Below are 17822 nucleotides of genomic sequence, written 5' to 3' on the forward strand. Positions count from 1 at the left end.
ACACGCAGATTTTCTATATTATATTTATCATGTGTTGTTTTATAAAGGAAATATAGAAACGGTTGTTACGAACAACATTTATGTCAATTATGCATATAAATTTCAAGTTTTTGAAATATACTCGGGAAGGAAATTTTGATCTGAAAAATCAGCTACGTCTCGTATTTCCTTTTTAATAGAAGAAGACAGGATTCTTGATCTGTTGGATTAAAAAAAGTTTTGTTGGCTAGGAAAGTGTCTAAAGTGTTGAATATTTCAATGTCAACTATCCAGTAACATTACAAAACAAATGATAAAATACACGGACCTATAAATTATTAATATTTATCTCTTGATCCATCGTGTCGTAGATTTTGAAACAAGTAATTCGATACAACGGTTACAAATCTTAACAGTGCAGCGGAAAAGTTCAATTTTGGTTAATAGCGTCGGTGCAAATTTGGAAAATTATTAGAATTTTTGTGAGAACCTCGCGAGTCTTTCGCTCAAGTCGAATATCTGAAACGACCGTAACGTCTATGGTCCGTAGTTTCTTAGTGCATACGTTCTTTCTCCCGAAAAGAACATTTGAAAAGGGTTGTGACGTGGAAACCGCTTTACACCCTTTCCTTTCCCAGTGGAAGACCAGTCTGCCCACCTTTTGCGGTCCAGCGGCACGGAACGGCCTAGGTAATTAAATATTTCCGCACGGCAATGAACGTTATAAACAGAGTCGTTGAACGACGTAATTACAAGCTGCTGTCCAAGTGAGTTATCAGGTTCGCAGAGGAATATTTTTCCGCGTTTCCGGTGAAAAAATGAGCCCGCTTTCGTTCACCAAACTGTTGTCGGACCACGGTTTAATAGGCGTACAAGCAACCAGCGATAATTACGGAGCTTAAACGTTTCGCAGAAGAAAGCAACGTTCGTGAATTTTTGTCCGGTCTGTTCTGGCTCCTTGGCTCGTACGCGAATTGTCGCCGCTCGAACGCTCGTTTGTGTACGTTTTAATTGAATATCTGATGCGGAAACACGGTAATAATAACCCTGATGAAAAAAAATATTTTGTCCTTTTTATCGAAGAGCGAGATGAAAACGTAGAGAACAGTCACCGGAGATTTGCCGCATATATATTTTTTTTTTAATGAAGCGAAACACAACCGACGACTCTTTGTTTCCGCGTACGTTTCTCGCATATGAACGAAAAAGCTCGGCCACGATACACGAATTGGCCAGTCGCGAAAATTCCGACGAACGGTTTCATCCATTTTTACGGTTTCGCGAACAACAGGGCGATGCTCATCGCGCGATTGTTACGTAAGCCCTTGTGAACTCTTTTCGTGGCCTTTGCCGAGGAAAAATGCAAACTATTATACAGGGCACAATAGGCTCGACGAGGCTTTCACTCGTTATCGGTAACGAATCGCCTTCGGGTCGTCGACAATCGGCGAAATCGTTCGTGTTCCATTTCCTCCCGTGGTGCTACCCTTTTATAGAGACGATACGTCCGAGGACTTCTCGAATTTCTATCGCGACCCAGGGGATGAAAGACTCTCTCCTTGCCCATAGTCGACAGGGCTGACGGAGAGAAGACCGTAATTTGCACCAACAAAAGAATCATTCTTTCTCTCGTCTTTACCACGATTCGTTGGCTTATTTTTGACAGGTCGCTAGAAACGTCGTTGTACGACAGTGACGGATCTATACTTTGAGAAGAAAAGGCATACATCGATAGACGGTTCGATAGTCGGCCCGCCTATCTAAGTGCAAAGCAACTCGAAAGAATTTTTATTGCTTTGTAATTGTTTCTACGTTTACAAGTGCACCACATCGTGGAAAGAACGAAAACTCTCGTTGGTTGTTCGAAACAGAAGCGATCTTTGCCTGGTTTCGATGGATCATTGGAGTAAAATTTTACGACGACGAGGGATCATTGTTGCTTTTCGATTCGAGAGGCTATCGAGAGGCGAGAGACATCGATAGAGTCGCGTGCCAACGAAATACGCAAAGGCAGGCGCTGGGACGTGTACGGATGGAAGTAGCGAAAGGAGACACGAGGCATTGTTTCACAGCCACGAGAAGTGGAAATTCGTATCTACTTCGAGGTAACTTGAGAAAGTGGAAGACCAATAGCCACTGGCCATCCTCGAGATAAATTTCATCCTGCTTTTATTCCTTTCACACCTTACGTTCTCCTTCTTCGCCGCCTCTCTTCAATCGCTTCGCCACTTCCTTTTTCTCTTTCTTCCTTCATTAACGTCTTTTCTTTCGCACTCGTGAAACTTTCTCATTACCTCTGAGAAAACACGCGACTCTCGAGTTTCTTCGAATCGAATCGCGGCTCTTCTTCCCTTCAGAGGAGATAAAGGAGCGATTTTAAGTCGCATCGCCATCAAATCTCTTCGCGAATACTATTTTCATATTCCATCCTTTAATCGCTTGTACGTTCTTGTCCGCGTGTTTGTTTGTACGCAGTGGACGGACGTTGCGCATTGTGCGCGAGTTGTTGCAGCGTGTTAGGTTTCCGCGGTCGATCGTATCAAAAACCGCGTCGTGTTTCTTTTGTCATCGGCGAGTTTCTGCGAAACTTTGGCGCACGTTTGTCGCTGAAATTTTAGCGTAACGAATTTTACATCGCGTCAACGAAAAACAATTTGCTCCTCTATTTTCCCGCGAGGAAGTTACTGCGGTTGCTCGCGCGTTTTTCCTTTTCATTGTTCGGCAAAATTCATCAATTTGGAGAAACAAGAAAAAGTAGAGACGAGTTGATCAAAAAAACCGAACGATAGAAATATGTGACGTGGAAAATAAACTTTCGTCGACTGATTCGATTTCGTGGATGGCAACGATGTATGGCTACGAAATTGAGAAACGATTCGTTTGTAGAATCCAAGGAAAGTTTGGTCCTCCGTAGGGAGATGGAAAAGCAAGCGTTTTCGGACGATTCGACGCTCGATCGCAAATTGGACAGGACACACGGACGACGTTCCTTTCAAGCTTAATTCCGGTGTAATTAGAGGCATGCTTCGGCTATAGAATGTCGTCCATGCGCGTCGTTACGACGACATTGTTCTCCGCTGGCTATAAATTCGTACCTTGCGATGCTTCAATAGAGCACTCGAGTTAACGATTACACTAGAGTTTTCAGTTATTCATTAAAATTTCAACAATTTTATGAGACGCACGCCAAAAATTCAAGTACCAAGGGCTGGAGAGGTGGAACGGGTCTCTGTAGATTCTACAGGCAACGTTAGCATCCCTAAACGCGAACTCGCTTATGTATACCTCGTTTTAAATTCCACTTGCAATCGTTTCACTACGATCGAATCACGCTGTTTCATGACATACAGGATAACTCAGGTGTTCATACAGAACGGTGTTAGAATATTATACAAATAAAAGTTAGAGAATGTTACATAAATCGTAGACTCGTAAGTGCTTTGTTAAAAACTCATAATTGGAACGCAAATGCTTGTGTAGATTCACATTTCTACTTATTAATTTAATCAAGGAAATGAAACGTAGGTAGATGTTTGTTTCGCTATACTTTAGATATTTTTTTTAGGTATTTTTCCATGTTCTATGCATTCTATATATTTCACGAATTTTTATATTATATTTTCTATAAAGCCATAAATATTCGCAATTTAATTGTAACAAAAATATGAAATGAGAACGAACTGACATTTTATTCGATAAAGCATAAAAACAGATTGGCGATGTTCAAGTTATTCCCGTTTTAAATTGTCGCCCATTCTTATAAATGGTTGACGTCTGTGACAAATTTAATTTATTACATCACGAACTTCTTATCGATTTCCTTTAATTTCACCGAATGCATTACAAATTCATTACATTAATCCTTGACGCGTACTAATTTTTGCCTCGTAATCAATTTTCTTCCGAATGATTAAACAATCGTTCTATTTAAAATAATCCACAATTTAGGCATACATTACTAGCATACTCGGTTCTCGTTGACATATCCATCGTTCAGATAAAATAATTAATAATCACGTACTACATAACGTTCACTATTCGCTATATTAGAAAGAAAGTTGGTTTAATTCCATATGTCGTATTTTAGTGATAACTATTTCAATAAAATCTATACTGACCTACATTTATGTGATTTTCTTCTGCTCTTTCTATTTAGTACTACTTTCTAGCGAAACTTTGTGTAAACTCCTAAAAACCTACAGATTCCAAGCTTCGTCGTTCTCCCTTTCTCCGTTAAATTGGCAAATCCCAAGATCGAACCTCAAAATCCTCCAATCTTTATTTACAGAAACTAGCATTGTTTTGAAAGAAAAGCTATCTGCATATGGTACAGAGCTGTCGATTTTAAATTGTGTCTCTCTTTCTCTTTTTTATAGTAAAAAATTTATAGATCATAAAATTGCAATCTTAGAGCAATTTCCTTTTACTCACCCGTCTATCAATGGCACGTCTCTGAGAATTCTGCGAGCTGCCGCGAGACGATCTCCTGCGTGGGCAGCGAGCAAAATCCTCGTCAGTAGCTGACCAAGGACCATCACGCCCACCACCATCCTCATCCTCCTCCTCGCTGGACCCGCAGCTCTTCCTTACTAATGTCCTCATGCCATCACCGTCGGCTGACCGGCTCACCCGCAGGATATCCCTCCTAACAACGATTCTACAATTTCCCGTTTGTCGTGTTCGGCCCCTTTTCACTCGGACGTTACCGTTTTCTCACCCTTCTTACTCGTCACGATTCATTCTCACGGAACTCGTCGGCAGCAGAACGTAACTCTCAGCGAACACGAAATTTCCAATCGTCCAGTTACAGATCCGAGAACGTCGTCTGAGTTCCGTTCTATTATCGTCGCACTAACTTTTACTACAGTGTTCTTGACAATTGCAGATCATAAGGTCTTTTTCTTCTTAAATTTCTGTTTGTCCTCTGGGCATTCGCGTTCGTACATCTTTGTAGATTCCTGTGGGTTATCGTTCGGTTAACAAACTTTTTTAGCGAATCTTTTGTTGGTTCAACTACGCGGTCGTTGTTGATAAACTTTTTATGTCACCCTTATTTAACTTTGTTCCCAGTACTCGATACTTCAGTTAAAAAAGTTCCACGAATCGTTTATTCTGCTTCTTTCTCTGCTCGCATTTCTGGCGGCGTTTTAGCATTGTCTTTTTTTTTATACAACCACCAGCGCACTGTCCTCTTCTTATCTTTACGTCTGCTCGCCACAGGATGCGCGTCGACTGCTTTTAATTTCCCCGCAGTGGCGCGGCCCCGATAGGAATGCACTTTTTAACGAAAAGTTTCAACCCGTGGTTCAACGATGATGCGCGCTTATCGAATTTTTCTTACTTAACTGGCCACCTCGTTCCATCGGCATCTCGAATCTTTATATAAAGATCTAGAAAATCGTAGCCAATTCCTTCCTTTCACAGACATTCAACCACCAATTTTCCTTCCTATAATCGCCACACCGAATTACCTTTCGAAGCTCGTCCCCATCGATCGGCTCAGTTCTTCTTGGTCCTCGAGAGGTTATAAAGAGCTTGATGGAATCAGGTAACCGCCCTTTCGGAGGCTACAATTTGCACAGTGCCTGCTTCGACGACCAGATCCCGGCTTTTGGTCAGAATCTCGGCCTAGGGCGAGAATGTTGCGAGGAAATTGAACTGTTCCCGCGGAAACACTTGGCGGCGACTGTTTGCTAATTACGTTGAAGCACGTTGGGGACTCGAGGGTCTTGACTCTGTCCAAATTATTTGGCCTCGCGAATCCACGATGAGTATCTCCAGCTCGTTACCACGAACCACGCGACTCGCGATGATCTTCGTGATTTTATTTTTCAAAACACTGCCAGTCATTGGCCGTTGTCGTCGAACACCGCGTGATTACCACGAGTGCGCTAAAGGATGAAAATTAATTAGCAGCGTGAAAAGATGGACAGGCAAGGCAGAGGCGAAACGTACGGCCGGCTGGTCGAACAGGTCGAGCGTGAAAAACTCGTTTTGCTCGATCGTTTTCTTTTTGGGAATTGGGTGGAACCGGTGTTCCGGGACGGTACGGTGATGTACGATCCGTGTCCCTTTAACGTTGTCGGATCGAACCACGCTCCCGTGCGGTCTTTTTCATTTGCGACCGCCGCGCGGTCATCTGCACGCACTGGTGATACTTCATGATCGTCGACGGTATCGCGGTCCACTGTCACAGACCTCGATCGTAAATCTGTCCCAATTAATTCGGTACTCGATTAAGTCTCGCGATTAATTACGCAATCTCCGAGTTAGGGGAGGATGGTTTCCTCCTGTTTGCGTGTTGCACTATCTCTCTCTCTCTCTCTTTCTCTCCCTCTCTCTCTCTCTGTCTCTCCTTCTCCCTCTATCTCGATCAGGCCGCCTATCTTTCTGGTTCAGCCAACACCAGTAGCGAATGATGGATCGTCCAATCCGACGCGGATACCTTTTTTCCAGTCTCTTTGATTGCGTCCGCGTGCACGATCTTCTCTCTCATGAGGTTTTCCACGCGACCGAACGAACGATCGTTCCGCAGAGGCTTCCAGTCGAACGATGCATTACTGCAATCCGAGGATGGGAAAAAAGAGTTGAGGGTCGAAACACGCGAGGATTTTATCGTTTGACGCTTTTGAAATTTTGTCACTCTCTCTCTCTCTCTCTCTCTCTCTCTCTCACTCTCTCTCTTTCGCTCGCTCTATTTCGATTCGTTGATTCTGAAGGAATCTAATCGCTCTCAAAGGCAATTACCGCGTTCTTTCGTACGGTGTCACAGAGTATGAATCCGATTAACAATTGAACGGCTTAGAGGAACGCGATGGAAACAGGCGACGCCGTTTGCAACGAGGCCGTTAACGTCGACTGCGACTAATGAGTTAGCCTGTTCATAATTATCGGCATACATGGTCGTATAGTTTCGTAACCGGTTATCAGCGTGATACACGATATTTATCTGTATGACAGGTGATTAATTAGCGCTAACGGCGTTAACGATCACGCCCTTTGATCCTCCTTCACAAGGTGACCAATGATCTCGTGGCTCGTCTAGCTTCCCAAGATTCATCCTTCGCCGTGAATTTTTAAATATTCGCACGCGAGATCACTCTGCTTTGCGATTTACAAACGACCGAAATCCAGCCGATGAAACTACGAAGCTTCCCCGATCACAATTTCAATTAACAATCGTTCTACTTTAATTGCTAATCGGAAGCATTTTCTCGTTAATTTCCGATTAGTTCTTCGTCGCGCGTGAACCACTTGCAATGGAGCATCATCGTTCGAGCGGAGAACAAGCGTGGCTCGTAAAAAACAATGCTCGCTATTGCGTACCGTGTAAAATTACTAGTAGCAGAGAAAGAGAGAGAGAGAGAGAGAAAGAGAGATAAAGAGAAGTACAAAAATTCTCGTTGCGGCGAAAGCGCGTGTGAAAGTTCTGCGGAAAACTTGTTCGCGAAACTTTGGACCGCAATCGGGAACGGAAGTTTCGCCGCGTAAATCGTTGGGAAAACGGAAGCACGGACAGTACCGGTATAATATCGAAACTTTCACTGGAGAACCTTTTGTTTCCGGTGCGCGTCGCGTCGTTGATCCTCTTGCAAGGGGTCTGTGAGAGGGTGTTAGCACGGCGTCCAAGTCACGCGGCCCCGATCACTGGTTGTTCGCGGTCCGGAGTTGAAGACCCGACTGATGGAAACGTACGCAGAAACTCGGTATAGCCGAGGGCGCAGGCGCTCCCGTACCTCTCTACGATCGTCCTCTCTTCCATTGAGATCCGCTCCCCTATCTCTCTGCCTTCTCTTCCGGAACCCGCTATCCCCTTCGACACTTCGTATTCCGATCCCACGTATTTCTCTGTTTGCCGGCCGTCTGCATATAGGCACATCGGTCGACGAACGCGCGATCTGCCAAGCTTTTTCGAATCGTTTCTAGCCGGAGCATTCTTTTAAGTATACTCTCGTTCGTAAGTATTAAGACACCTGCTGATCTCGTACGGAACGAGACTATTGCGTTGCGAATCCTCGCACGAGTAGCTCGTTATTCGCAGCTTTTGATATAGCAGAAAAGTAAGAGCGAACTGTACGATTGTTAAAGAACTTTGTTGTGTAATTATAACGCGCGATCTGGCATGCTCTTTTGAGTAGATTTCAGCCTTCGTTCGTCCTTTTACGTACGCTTCCGCTTACGAGCGTTAGGACAGCTGCTGATTTCATACGGAACGCGACTTGCTGTATAAATCCTCGCACGAGCAGCTCGTTATTCGCAGCTTTTGATGTAGCAGAAAGGAAAGAGTGGACTGTGTGATTACTAAAGAAGTTTGTTTCGTGACGAAGCGAGTACAACACGAGATTATGCGAATTATGTATTCAAGTTTTCACAAGTGTACTAATCCTAATACTGCAAATGCACGTGTGTGTATTTTGGCAACAAGAATTCGGGAAGAAAGCAGACGGCGTCACGGTTATGCCGATTTAGATATTCTTTGTGCGATCCCGCCACCAACCAACAGTCAGTCGCTGCTTTACAGCCCCGTAAAGAGGATCGTGTCGCCTTGATTCCTTTTTTACGGCTTAGCCCACGATATGCGACCGACTTTTCGACGAATTGTTTCACAGACGAAGGGTTTCGTGGTCGATCTTGCCCGCTGCTTTATTTTTGGTTTTATGGCAGGCTGATCCATGGAAGTTGATGCTTGTCGATGATTCTGTTGGAGAGAATATTCATTAATGCTAGACTTTCGTTGGTGTAATAAAAAACTTCATTTTTGTCACCCCCTTTTATCGATTGAATTTGAACACAGGATGCTTTATTAGTATTGTAGGCGGGTTATAATGACGTAGAATATATGTATATAGAACGAGACACGAAAGTATTTGATCACTTAACGTGGAAAACTTTTATGGATGGGTACTACATAAAAGTTTGTGTAACTTCGTTAGCATTGTAACGCGACAGGACTGTTTCGGTTACCTTGGTATAGTTTGAAACAAACTGGCAAAGGTATAACGAACTACATAAGGGTTGCAGAATATTTACTACAAAATATGCATTTTGTAAAAGTTACACAAGTATTTGATGCACTGCGAATATACTGAAATTATTTCTTATTTCTACGCGATACAATTATTTATATTTGGAATAATGGGAAATAAATTGCAGATATCAGATTTAAATTAACTGTTAAAAACCAAGTGAAGATTAGATTTTCAAGAATTAACCTTTGAAGCTAAGGGATAATCTCGCTTTCTGATTATCCTTGTTTCTCTTTTAATCTGAGATTAGAGACTTTGTTGACATATAGGAAACCCTGAAAATCAATAGCCATGGTGTTTACACGGGATGAATCTAATTTCTTCAGAAGTGTACGGATCCACCTGGCGAATACACTTTTTCAGTCATCGCGTCGCTTCTATCAAGTTACTGCTTATTCCGTTAGCCTGGTTTAACCGTTCCCTGGTCTATTCCTCTCTGTTTCCTCCTCTCCGCTCCTTTCACACGCTGCCAGTCAGCAGGACGTTCATTCGTCTCACGGTTGGTCCAATGCAAATTTTGAAAAGGTGTCGCGACCATAAATCAGTTTAACGTGTATGTATCCGCATTTGCCTGGCTGTGAAGGCTCGTGTATTCCGCGTTGTCGTCGTCTGCCTTCCGCTATTACACGACACTCAGGAAACTGGAAAACTCGATTCGCTTCACGATCACGACTTAATTAACAAAATTACGATGTTTCGGCTAAGAGCTTCGATTATCGCGTAACACGCGTAATAATACGCGTCGATCAATCACCCCTTGTACATGTTCGTTCCGGTTTCGTGGGTCAATTCCTCGCCGATCGGAAGCTCCTTTCGAAAATTCATAATTAATCCCATCAATGTCACAAGGTCGGTTCCACTAGCTGTGAAATACCATCGTCCCCGGGGAATATGAATTTCAAATGGGCTATAGAGGCCTGGTTACCGGGATTCGATCGTTATTTCGAAGCCGGCCCCACGAATTTATCGAAAATCATTAAAAAGCCGAAAGTAGAACGCCGTGTCGAGGGGCTGAACAGAAAAATTCACGCTGCAGATTTTCCTTTTTTTCCCGTTGTCCGGCTATCTGGCTGCTTGGTCGCGATTCCGAGTGTAATTACCGGTACGACGTGGAATAATTATTATCGCGTGGTGTTAACGAGGAGAAACGGCGCTAGTTCGCGCGTGGAAAACGCTGGTCTAGTCGAAAATACTCGTATAAATGCACGTGTAAAATCGCGTCCGTCGCGATGATCGTCTGTTTGTCCCAACGACGACGGTGACTCGATGATGAAACGAGGCTGCATACGAGATCACGCGCACCGGAAACGGCTGGTACTTTACGTTTCCCGAATCGCCGGTTTTTTCCTCGGCTCATGGTCAATTTGGCGTGCTCGAACAGATGCAATTTGCGCAGCACAGTCTCGTCGAGACTGGCGATGATCCAACGAAACGACTCACCCTGACGCGACGACACTCGATTATCGCTGGACGTGGCGTGAGAAGTATAAATGGCGCGCGTCTGAATAGGAAACGCAACATTGTAACACGAATAGGTTAGCCTGATACAGGGTGTATCGTAATTTTCGATCGTGAGTTGGTAGCGTGCAGTAGTTGGCGAAGGTATTCTAACGTTTCATCGTAGAAAATTTGTCGTAGAAAATAATTATATTAAAATTTTGTTGTTTAATTTTGTTGAAGTTATTCGATGTGTAAACAGAGAAAACTCGTGGATAAATTGTAATTGGATTGTCCAGATCCGCACGTTAGCTGTGTTACCCAATAACTGAAAAACCCCCAAGCCAACGTCGCCTGTCTACTGTTTATGGTCTGTCTTCGTCGCAGCCTTTTGTCTACACGCTGTCGATGGCTTCAGTGCTTGAGAAAACTAAAAAGATCAGATGTAGAGTTTTCTTAGAAGTGGTGACCACTTCAACAAATTTTATTATATAAAATATCTTGAAATTCATTGACAATCTTGATAAATATCTTGAGATTGATGTAAAATATCTGGAAGGAAAGAAAACGTCGACATAATAATAACTAGAGTGCAGGTTTTTGTGCATTTACAGGGAATTTGAAAGGGAATCGCGCAAGATGCACACGATATACAAAAATATATATCCAAAATATATGCAAAGCATAGCGTTTTCTGCAATACTTGGTAGATAAAATTAATTTTCTACCGATGTTCCTACTTTCTCACTCATGTTCCCAAAAATATGAATTTTCATAAAAGTTCACAGTCTAATCGTAACAGTTCCGTCTTCTTACAGTGCTGGTGTTTCAAAAAGCTTCCTACAGCACGTAGAATATATTCGTAAGATTTCGTCTATTCGAAGACACGTAAAATATATTGTTCGAATACTTTCATGAGATATCGTATGGAATAACCAGAATCCATCGAGTAAAAAAGGACGAACGGTAGAATAATCGAGCAGCTGGTATCGTTCACGCAATTCCGATACGACCCGAATGGCGCGTATTTTCGTATCTTCGATTTTGACACAATGTTGCTGGCTAAATGATCGAAACGTAGTTACCGGATTCGTTGCAGGGAATTTCGGCATTTTTTTGGTGTGTGTGTTGGGAATGTTATCGTAGTATCGATTCGGACTTCGTTTCGCGCGACGGATCAGGGATGTAAAAACGATATAAAAAAAGTTCCATGCAAATACCGATCCTGTTCAACTGCACGTCCCGATCGTAGTTATATTCGCGTACCGCGAATTACAGGTCGTTCGAAGTAGAAACAGTTACAAACTATGTGCGACTATGTACACAGTACTCTTCTAATAATAATTACATTAGCCTGGTGAGATCGTTCTGAGAACGTTTCTAGTCATCGGACCGCTGTTAGCCGAAAGTTGAAGCTAGTTATCCTGGTCAAGTTTGTAGGAAACATCAGCGAAACGTAAATGCTGAATTGATATTTTTCTACGCGAAACATTCGCCTGAACGGGAGATTGAAACATCTGCGCCAGCAAATTCCACCTAAACGATATTGCATTGTGTTATATTAAACAACGTGCAGTTATCAAGAAGAAAAACGCTAGGAAGAGGAACAAAGCTCAGCATTCGCAAATCCATAGAACCATCTCATGACCGATTCTACTCGAGACAAATCTATTGTCACGTGTCAGAGCGTACGTGAACGTAATTAGAATTTGCGAAATCGGAGCAATTCGTGCGTATTTCTCACCAAATCGATTTTTCCCTGAAAATTTTCTCCATTATATATATTACATGTATTATATGTATTATTTCTCCATTATATATACATATAGCGATCTCGTAAATTATTTTTGCTTTCAAACTTTTCTTCTGAAATTCGCGTTTAAAAAGAGGCAAGAGATGTATATAATTGACGTCCTCGATCGTGTTTATCGATTAACATAGCTGATCCGTAAACGTCCGATAAAAATACGTACGACTTGGCAATAAAATTATAGGGTGCAGAGTGAAGTTAATTTATCCGGTGGTAACGATGATCGGTCGTCGCGTGACTGACACGCCCTTTGGTGTTGCAGAGCGTGGCGTCGCGACGAGATTTAGATGTTCCCAGAACGGACGTAACGGCGTTCCACCTTCAAGATTGCGTCCACAAGGGAGAATAGCGAGGGCAGCGTAATAACGACAACATCAGGCCACGTTAACGCGATAAAAAAACTCGCCGCGCCGGTCCGGATTGCTCGCTTTAGGCATGCAATTTTATCCGGCGGAAATTACCAGGTAGACGGTGGTTTACAGTTTTGAGGAAACGCTGGTTCGCGTGACGCTACTCTCTAATCTTCGCTGGATAAATTGAAATTCATATCCGCTGGTTTAAGCTTGGGTCTGCGTCTGGATTTGGGTTACGTTCGGTCGGATCAAATATTTCCGTCAGAAGAATCCACCGCTGTCGGAGCATCCTTATTTTTCGATCAATTTTTCGAGCACATTTCGAAAAGTGTGACAACGTCGGGAGCAGCAACACCGACGCCATTGTATCCGAAACAAAGTAGTCGCGCGAATATCCAGGTGGGAAACTGTTACCAGCATCGTGTTGCAGAGGTGTTCCGGGAGTTGGCGAATTCGGCGGGGGCGATTGAACGACGCGACGTATCGTTTAAACTGCGTCCACGCCCAAAGTGGCGATCTCAGCGTAATAACGATATCAGCGACGTTACGCGATACCAACCATTAGCTTCATCGATTCAATATCGATTTTATCGACCTATCCGTGGCAGTTAGAGAATATTTGGCGGATTCCCTTCGGGCGATAATTCTGAACGGTAGCATGATCGTAATCGAAAATTCTTGGCTTGAACGATTTTTCAGCCTTCAGAACGGTTCAATCTCCTTGCCCTTTCTCTTTCGTTAAATTATTCGTCCGCTTCTGGCGAACGCCGTACGCTCGTGCAATAATTATTCTTTCGTTAGCCAGTAGCTTGCTGTTGTCGCTGAATTTTCTTCTTACCAACAATGCGTGATATCGAAACGGTTCACCGATAACATTGTGTATGTTTTTCTTGACACGCGAACCTTTAACAGGCAAGTGAACGAGCCGTTGACTGACGTTATTCGAATCTCTAGAGGCAAATCCGCTGGATGGAAAATCAAACCCAGATCTCTCTCTCTCTCTCTCTCTCTCTCTCTCTCTCTCTCTACGTTCGTCTGTATCTTTGACTCTATCTTACGTTCTCTGTAGGCTGGCCGGATGAAGGGAGATCGTAGGGCAGGACGCGTGGTGATACGATTATTTATCCGGTCTCGGATCGCGAAACAAGAAGACAGGAGGCGTGGCGCGTCTACAAACACGCGACAGTACAATGCACACGCGTGTGTGTCGTTGCAGGTGCCAGATTGCGTCTGTGGCAGGGTCGACGCGCCGCACCTGTGAGAAATTACCCCAAAGCACGCAGCCTGTTCCTCAAGTACCTGTCTAAGCTTCTATACACGTAACCTTGTGTACAAGACGTGGAATAGCTGCGCTACGAGCCTCGTGCAAGCTATGCAAACCTTGAAACGGGATCCTTGGTATTTTCCTTGAAGTGGTTGGCTACGCTTGCGAGTGGACCTTTAGCCTTCAAAAGGGGAGCCAGACTGGCCGAGCGACCTGGCGACATCGACAAAGACGGAGAATTGACGTAGAAAGCGTAAGAAAGAGAAAGTAGACATATATATCACGAGCGAGACGAGCCGGAAAAGAATGAAACTACCGGCGATCGATTATCGATAAATACTTGCTGGATTCCTGCCGATGGTCCGTTGTTACAAGCGTAAAAAAGCCAGGGGAAGATTTTCAGGGTCGGCTCGTGCACGCGTGCGTCAGTCGAACGCGCGAGTTGAACGCGCCTATTGGCCGAATTTCTTGGCACGGGATTAACGTTAAAAAGGAAGCGTGATTTATCGAAAAGAAAGGGGAGGCACAGACGCGCACGAACAAAACGCATACAAGGAAGCACGAGTACCAAGGGACTCGTAGTTACCATCGAGTTATATTTCTGCCCCTTCGTAACGCGTAAAGAATCCGCTAGATACCGAGAGTAATTTGTTTACGATTGCACCAAGAGGGTAATTTTCCTTTTGCCGGAACTGCATTCCTCGAAAGAACGATGAAAACAAGATTTGTGTAACCGGTAGAGATCGTTTGCCGGCGTTTATCAAACTGCGGTCCGAAAGAAAGTAACCTTTCTCCTCGCCTAGGTCTTTCTTTCTATCAACGCTTTTGCCTTTCTCGTGGCGACGTTTCTTTTTGTTCGTCCGCTCTAGCGACCGCTCGACGACTGAATAACAGTCCCTCAGGCACGATAAAAGGGTTCTTAATTGTTAGATATTATGGCCGCATTTCGGTTTTTGTTTCTCATTCATCGAGGAGTACAGCTTTAGCTTGGCCTGTTTTTTCTGGTTCGTGCCGGCACGGCGCACAGGACCCGGCGGGAAGTTTTTAAGCTTGGAATTTAAAACACACGGAATATATTAAATCGTACGGCTATTAAAAGTGCCCGAGTGCTTCTCGTTCTGTGGTTTTTTCATGAACATCATTATTATAAGTGGCTCGCTGCTGGCTAGGTCAACGACAGGCTCAAATGGCGTCTTGGTGGCTCTCCTCTCCTTTAATGGTTGCGCCGGTCGTTAGTTCAATAATGTCGACGATAAAAAAGAGCCTTGCTCACGGTATTTGCAAATGCATGCAGATTGACGTGATTTATCGAGTACCGTATCGTATCAAGAATAAGCCGAGCCACCGTAGATATGATCGCGAGAAGTGAGCGGAGGGGGTCAGAGCGGGACAGAGGCTGAGAATCCGGCTTAGACATTAGTAACAAAGCTGTTTTTTCCCCGTGTCGTGGAAAAACGCCCAGTGAAATTCGTCGTGAGCAAAGTACGGGAGAAAGTCCCGTTAGACACGGCTATAATCCGCCGAAAAACTTGTGTAATTCCGCTACGCGGGAATGACCGCCGCTGGCACTGCATCTCTCTAATTTCCAGTTTTTCTCTGAAAAGCCACCCTTGACATCGGGTTCAAGTTGGAAACTGGCTGTCTGTCGTTCGTTCAAGGACGCTCTGTCGTAGAAAAAGTTGGATAAAGGGAGGGAAAAGAGAATAATAAAACGGTGTGGCGGGTGGGAAATTGCAAATATATGCGCGCCGCGAAGAGCACCGGAAGAAGACCGACGACTTAAGCGTGCCATAGTTTGCCATTACCTGGCGAGATCGTTTCACCGTGGTTTATGCAATTAAAGTATTTGCCGACTGAATCGCTTGTCAACTCGCCAAGATGAGAAAAAAGGGAGCGGGAGTGCTTGAAACTTGACCATCACCGCTGGTTTGCACTCTCCTTATGCAACTATAGGAACCAAGCGCGCCTTCTTCTCATCCCTTCGGTTCAACTTTCTTCCGGCTTTCCTTCACTTTCTAGCAAACTTCGCCTCAAATTAATTTTGCAACTCTAACTTCTGCCGACTCTCGGATAGTACTCGCTCTCTCGACTCGATCGGCGTCATCCATCGACCATTTCCGTCGAGTGCTCCAGCTATCGCACGGCCTGTGTCGTGTAACAAGAAGCCCTTTCGTATTCGCTAAAGTATCATCAGGAACTGTAATAGAATAGCGAGAAGCGAACGCGAGATACTCCTTGTTCATTCCGTGTCGTTTGAAATTTTAATTCTAATAGATTAGATTGCGATGCAATAAGGGAAATTTCATTAATTTATGTTTGTCTCGTTGCGATACTACGAGTCTCGACAGGTTTAAAGCGCATGTGAAGTATTTATCTTTTCTCACTTTCATCTCGTATCAATTATCAATAACGCAATCAAACCATTGTATAACTATATATATATATATATATATATATTCTTTTCCATTACCGATGAGTTTTATACATTCGTACGATATTGCTACATTTTCCATTGTATTTGTTGTTCTTTGGTCTTACGCAGCTCATAAATGAATCCATAACGAGGTTTTGATGAAACAAAGGATCGTATATTATACATATTTACGAACATATAATACTTTCCGTAATTTTTGTCGTGTATCCCAAATTCTAATTTCGTTCATATTCTACATTGTTCTAATCGATTAATCACCTTTGTAATAATTTCAGACACGTATCGTGTTTTGGATGTGACCAGTAATACTCGTAAATGGTAGTGCACTTTATCACGCAAGCTCTTGTGGCAAGCGTCGTTTCTTTTCATTTCCGATTCTCTTGCCGGCTAGAGCCTATCTCGCTTCTTTCACCGATCCCCTTTATTTCTTTTTCTTACAGAGAAACGTGCACCGGCGTTTATTTCCGATTTCCTCGAGTGGCCAGCGCCGCGGTGCCACGACGTAATACGATTTCACGAGCGAACTCTTAAATTCAAATCACCGCGCGACAGATTTTTTCAAACCGGGCCGCTTCGTGCCTGAAAATGAATTTACTCTCGCGGAAACACTGCTCGTAGAAAGATAGCGGCGGCCGGCGGAGAAGGGATAAAAGGGAACAGAGAGAAGACAGCGCGAGAGGAACTTCCGGTAAGTTCCTTTTCGTGGCACAGATCCGATTTCCTGACTGCACTTTTTCCACATCCCTTTCCTTTTCTTTTTTCTTTCTTCCTCGTCTCCGTTGGTCGCGGGTAAAAATTCTACAGCGGAGCAGGCTGCCACGTCGAACGTAACCCTTTGGAATTAGATCGGATGGTATCACCAGTCACCCCTATCTTCCACTCTTCCTTTCGCCACTTTTTTTTCCTCTTTTCCCCTCTTTCTTCAATTTCACGCGTCTTCGCTCGCTTCCACATTTTCTTTTGTGATTTCATCAGACGCGCGGTTAGCGGGAACGCTAGCAGTGACGTCTCAAAAAAATAAAGAAGCACGTGTTTGGCTCCGATATCGAATAAAAGACGGATTTTGATAACGTAAGATCAATCGACAATGTATTGAAGCTGAAAAGTGGAAGATCTGACCTATCGTATACTTCTCCTATAATCTCTGTAGGTCGAAGAAGAATCAGCGATATATTGGGTTGGCAACTAAGTGATTGCGGATTTTGTCATTAGGTGGTATTGACAAAATACGCAATCACTTAGTTGTCAACCCAATAGAAACAACTAACGTGAACTAACTTTCTACTAAGCATATGACTGTAATCAAATATCTTGTAGTTTCAATGAGGACCATAGAACGTTTCTATGATAAGTCGAAATACATTCGTGAGGCAGTGTACTAGCATGGAACGGACTACGAGATACTCGGTAAGCTTTGAAGCTATACACGTATATGTATATGTATTTCGCAAAGGACCAAGACTCTTAGTGTATTCCAGGGTGATTAACAGGGTTCCTCGCGATTAACAGTTGTCGAACA

At 43.6% G+C, this 17822-nt stretch overlaps 1 protein-coding gene and 1 long non-coding RNA gene across 5 annotated transcripts in view; one reads left to right on the top strand and one right to left on the bottom strand.

Annotated features, from left to right (window-relative positions):
• LOC138180945 (uncharacterized) overlaps nucleotides 1-17822 on the top strand; it is a 214367-nt gene that overhangs the window by 74715 nt on the left and 121830 nt on the right. The gene's annotated exons all lie outside the window — the stretch shown is intronic.
• The window catches only part of LOC138180943 (dipeptidase 1), a 257130-nt gene that overhangs the window by 70635 nt on the left and 168673 nt on the right, over nucleotides 1-17822 (bottom strand). The window contains exons 2-3 of one of the 4 annotated variants that reach the window (XM_069115323.1): nucleotides 7533-8677; nucleotides 4411-6539 (exon numbers count right to left, since the gene is read on the bottom strand). The exons of 1 other annotated variant lie outside the window; for it this stretch is intronic. In XM_069115323.1, coding sequence (XP_068971424.1) covers nucleotides 4411-4535 — 125 coding nt within the window. In that variant the 5' untranslated portion in view covers nucleotides 4536-6539; nucleotides 7533-8677. Of the gene's footprint in view, nucleotides 1-4410; nucleotides 6540-7371; nucleotides 8678-17822 lie in introns of all 4 variants that reach the window. 2 more of the 4 variants (XM_069115322.1, XM_069115321.1) reach the window with 2 other exon arrangements.

Source organism: Bombus flavifrons, chromosome 6 (genome assembly GCF_040668555.2).
Source record: "Bombus flavifrons isolate JBK064 chromosome 6, iyBomFlav1_principal, whole genome shotgun sequence".
NCBI classification, from domain to species: Eukaryota; Metazoa; Arthropoda; class Insecta; order Hymenoptera; family Apidae; genus Bombus; species Bombus flavifrons.